This window comes from Tarenaya hassleriana, unplaced genomic scaffold (assembly GCF_000463585.1).
Source record: "Tarenaya hassleriana unplaced genomic scaffold, ASM46358v1 Cleome6, whole genome shotgun sequence".
Taxonomy (NCBI): domain Eukaryota; kingdom Viridiplantae; phylum Streptophyta; class Magnoliopsida; order Brassicales; family Cleomaceae; genus Tarenaya; species Tarenaya hassleriana.
In genome coordinates this window covers 1,219,047-1,224,274 of record NW_010968505.1, presented here as the reverse complement: position 1 = coordinate 1,224,274, position 5,228 = coordinate 1,219,047, and the positions used below count along the sequence as shown (strand labels likewise).

Here is a 5,228-nt window from a genome sequence, read left to right as displayed (position 1 = left end):
TATATATATATATATATATATATATTCTTCGACTATTTATTTGTACATCTTTTTATTAATTTTTATTCATTTATTTTCTCAAATCATTTTATGAAATTTCAATAACAATCTAATGTTCATTTGTGACTCTCCGACGGAAATATATCTAAGCATATATGTTCATTTCAGTCCATGTAACAAATATTTGATCATATTTCAGAGTATATGGTATTAATTAAGATTTATACTTATATATAATATCAAGAAGCCAACGAGAATACTGGGAAACTAGAGGGCAAAAAAGGTATTGTGGATTTCCATCTCGCTCAAATGTCTCTGTTTTTCTCTAATGAGACTCCATTAGTGTAATTACAATTTAAAACAGAAAGTGATAAAGTCTGTCTATCTTTTAATTACTGCATATATATATATAATGTTAGTGCCACGTGTACGATACATATCCACGACCACGATGCGAAATAAATTCGGGTCTATTATGGTTTGACAACCGAAGTACATTAAATTAATCTAATATTTCAAATATTATTTTTAACATGCATAGGCAAACCAATGAAATAAAATAAATAAACGGTGAATATAACGAAATCTTTTTACATAGAAATATGTATGATTATAACTTCTTTCTATGTTTGTTGATGTTAACCGACGATTACTAAAGACTTATTAGTTCTGCAAACTGATCATATAATATATTTGTTTTATCTTATTTTAAATTATATTTATAAAATATTATAATTCTAGATCTTAAATAATAAAAAACTTTTCAACAATATTTTATATTCAAATCCGAAAATAATATTATATCTTGATTAACTGAGTTGTACATCGATTCAGATAATATAATATTATTCTTTATATTGTAGCAATTTCTTTGTATTTATGTGAAAATCATGATAAATGAAGGTAATTTGGGTAAATTGCTCTGACTTGGGTGTGCTGTTTATTTTTAGACAAAGTCTATAGACGATGTTTTTTGTTTTTGGAAAATAAGAAAAATATGAATTATTTTTTTTATAATTCTAAAATTCACCTTCAACTCAACTATATTTCTTTCAAAGGATCGGAAAAAGCTATTTAAATATTTTTTTCGAAAAAAAATATGAATAATCGTAAAATAGAAGTATGTGACATCATACATGGTGTTTGAGTGTTTATATATATATATATATATGAGATAAAAGCATGCAGTGTTCTCGCTTTCAGTCTTATTTACAAAATTATACTCTTTTTTTTTATTTACAAAAATTCAGTTTATTTTCAATAATGTTAAAACGAGCAAGTGGGTAAGCTTTTTCTTTCGGTGATGCTAAACGCTGTCGTTTTCCTCCTATGAGGGAAAAATATTCGGACGCCACACGTCAGATGAGCAATAAAGGCAGGCCGGGAGGGAGTTTGGTGGTGGGCCTTCCCGTTTGCCGTAGCAAGTCCACGAGCATACGGAATTAATGCTTTGCTTATAAAAGCACGAAAACTGAATATATTTGATGGAGAATTAAATGTTAATTATTTGGTGGATACACATATAAAACGGTGATACGTCAACCCCTCTTTTCGGTAAATATTTGATGGGAGAATTATACGCACAAACAAAAGAGGGATCTACGTAAATGCAAACAGCAGCGGAGAAAACCTCAAGTGAGTTGGTTAAGGAGAATGGGGGAAACCATAAGGTCAGAGATTCAACTCCTTGCCGTCTCTTTAATTCTCACATGTCACCTGTCAGTTACGGCCGATTTTTCTCTCATATGTGTGTTGCAAGTTCGTGTAAGTGGGTTTGGAGTTTTTCTTGGTATGCGATGCTGTCCTCATGTCGTTCTTATCCGGTCCATTGGGATGTGAGGCGTGATGTCCGGTGTCAAATCCAAAGAGTTGTAGGTAGATTCTCCGATGTAAAAAAAACAGCAGCGGGGAATTATCGATTTACCAAGAAAAACTCTCGCCACGTCATCAAGTACACGTGTGAAGGTGTGTGTCAATACATATACACGTGCGTGTGTGCTTATATATTACACACACACGCACGCATGGAGAGAGGAGAATCCGGAGGCGGAGAGAGAGAAGATTGGGTCATTTAGATACGGGAAGGTCCACGTAACTCCCGTGCTCCTCTTGAGTTCTCTCCCCATTATTATCGCTCTCTGCCCAGTTTTTTTTTTCTCGATTACGATCAGAGATTAGAAAAAAATGGAGATGAAGATTCTGGATTACACTCTAATACCGATGGGGATGATGGTGATGGTGGTTTACCATCTATGGCTTCTCCGCCGCATAGTTCGCCGTCCTTCCTCCACCATCGTCGGCCTCAATGTCATCAATCGCCGCCTCTGGGTCCAGGCCATGATGGAGGTATATACATACATACATGTGTCGCTGTCACTACATACACTCCTACGCACATGCATGCATACAGCCATTTATTTATATTTGTTATTTGCGTATATACGAAATTGCATCGACATGGTTGGCATACAAAGTTGCATTAATTACACATCAATGCATATATATATATATATATATATATATATACATGCGCGATGATTTTCGAGGAAACTACAAATTTTCCTGGAAAGCTCTGATTCCTGTTTGGAGAGACGATCGATGTTTTTACGGAATACACGGAAAACTCAACTGAAAACGTAACAAATTGTTTTAGATATCGAGATATTAATATAAATACGAAGACTAATATTTGAGAAGATTGTTTTTTTGGTTTTTATCTGAGAAGATTATATAATAATATGAAGAATATTTTATAATTAAAACGGAGAATCACTCATGCACACATACAATTCTGTAGATATGTACGTCCGCATGAATTGAGAGATAGATTTTTTTATGAAGAGAAATAGAAAATTTCATTGTAATTATATACATGCATATATATATATACACACGCGCGCATGCATATACTTTATTCCCGTAAAAGTAACCCAGAAAAAGTTCAATAGTTCCTTTGGAATCGGAAGATGAGAAGCTGAGAATCTGCGCATAAATATATATATACACACACATGTATATATGTAGATACGAATGGTATGCATATGAACTCACCTCTATATACTGTCATATTGATGCATGTAAATATGCACATGTTCATTGGATGTGTTCCATGGAAATGAATCCAAAGAAACAACTTTTTCGCCTCTTTTTTTTATATCATTTTAACAATTAATTAGATGTTTAAACAATATTATAGAAGAATAAACGACTACGATACTGCATTCCATGCACTAATTAAATCAAGCTTTTGCTAGAGACGTAGATGATGAAATGAATGAGTCAGATTTATGGGAGAGTATGTAAATAGATAAATAAAAAGAACGAAATATTTTAATAATAATCAATGGATATTTAATGTTTTTTTTTTGTCAATATCGATGGTTTTGTTCTTGGGAAATGCACACGTCACATTCAAGGATATACATTTATGGATAACCCTGAAAAATTTGTTTAGATAGAAAAATATTGATCTCTAAAAGATTCTTCTTCTTCATCTTCTTTGGGATGCTTTGTAGGACGTATCCAAGAACGGCGTTTTGGCAGTGCAAACACTCAGAAACAACATAATGGCGTCGACCCTTTTGGCCTCGACAGCCATAATGTTGACTTCACTCATCGCTGTCTTGATGACAAGTGGATCCGGTCAACGCTCGGGTTGGTACGTATTGGGAGACAAAAGCGACCTAGCCTTCTCCATCAAGTTCTTCTCCATCCTCGTATGCTTCCTCGTCGCTTTCCTCTTCAACGTTCAGTCCATTCGTTACTACAGCCATGCAAGCGTCCTCATCAACGTCCCCTCCAAACACATCATCTCATCACCGATGTCTCTGTCGTCCAAACCCAATATCGGTCACGACCTAGACTACGTGGCTTCGACCGTGAACCGTGGAAGCTATTTCTGGTCGCTAGGGTTACGGGCTTTCTACTTCTCCTTCCCTCTTTTCCTGTGGATCTTCGGCCCCATCCCCATGTTCTGCAGCAGCTGCGTTCTCGTCTTCCTGTTGTATTTTCTGGATGTCGCGTTCGAGTTCAAGGCCGTTGGAGTTACAGACGCAGAGGAGATGGAGAGATTAGAAGAAGCTCATCAGAGTGTCTAATTAAGTCAGCTAACTGCAAACTGCAATGTTATGGTCAACACATATGCATGCAGACTGGACTCTCAATGGTCCCGTTAGAGTTCCATTGACATCTATATCTGAGTTTTTGATCTTACATATGATGTCCTGACTCAGGTTCAATGATAGTTGAACAGGGTCATAATGTCTGATAAATAAAGAAGCATTTGGGGATCCGCAAAATTACGATTTGTTTTTCTTATAGTTGATTCGAAAATCGAAATGGCCCCATCTCGAAGCAGCAGGGTGAGAAAATGGGCGAGGAAAGGTTTGGCCCTTTGGCTGCTGCTGTTACTGAATGTGTCGGTTCAGATTTATCTTGGTTCGTGTCCGGTTAAATGTTTCGGTTTAGTGTTGAATAAGTCTAAGACTTATGTAGTCATGTCCGGTAGGAACGGACAAAGCCGTACTTGTATATTTGTAGTTTGGTTGTTAAAATCTCAGTCTATTTAAGGAATTAAAAACAAGACAGAGGTGGGAATAGTGCCGGTTATCTCAGATCCCTCGAGATTAGGGTTTAGGAAGCAGTCTGTAATCAAATCTTATTCGAGTTTTGAATTAGAAAAGATCAACAGTCTAAGATCTTCTTCTCAAATTTTCCATATTTACCCGCTAAAAAGGAAAAAAAAATCTCAACGGAATTAGCTCCAAGATCCGCACCTTGCGGAGGATGAATAGCAACCAAAGAAAAAAATCAAATCTTGCCATCATGGGTTAGGGGCAGAAGACGAATATTGTAATCAAACATTCGTTTTTTTCCTTCTGATTTCTCAATAGGGCTAAACATGTGATAAATTTTGATTAGAAAACAAATGTATAAAAAAACGAATTGAATTTATTCCTGTAAAGACCAAACGATGGTGAAAATACAAAGGAGGAGGGGGTAGTACAAGCTCACATGCATCTTTCTTCTTTCCCTCGTAGCAGTACGTAGAAGCAAAAAAAGAATCAATGAATGTCCATTCAGCAAAAACAGGAAAAGAAAAAAAAATCAAGTCTTAGAATCAAGCGGTAACAAGAGGTTCTTTGGTTTCTTCCTTGACTGCCTCAGCGCTCTCCTCCTTAGCCGGTTCAGCCTCAACAGCGGTTTCAGCTGCAGCGGCTGGCGCCCCC

The 5,228-nt window shown here is 36.0% G+C and overlaps 1 protein-coding gene across 1 annotated transcript; it reads left to right on the top strand.

Annotated features, from left to right (window-relative positions):
• The first annotated feature begins 2,030 nt into the window (after positions 1 to 2,030).
• Positions 2,031 to 4,496, top strand: LOC104798992. Its single transcript, XM_010521276.2, has 2 exons — positions 2,031 to 2,346; positions 3,516 to 4,496. Exons 1-2 carry the CDS (start codon positions 2,185 to 2,187, stop codon positions 4,095 to 4,097), a joined length of 744 nt encoding a protein of 247 aa, XP_010519578.1. The 5' UTR covers positions 2,031 to 2,184; the 3' UTR covers positions 4,098 to 4,496.
• The last annotated feature ends 732 nt before the right edge of the window (positions 4,497 to 5,228 follow it).

Coding starts and splice junctions, on each gene's coding strand:
- LOC104798992 (XM_010521276.2), top strand. CDS start 2,185: ATGGAGATGAAGATTCTGGATTACACTCTAATACCGATGGGGATGATG. Junction 2,347..3,515: donor GGGTCCAGGCCATGATGGAG/GTATATACATAC, acceptor GATGCTTTGTAG/GACGTATCCAAGAACGGCGT.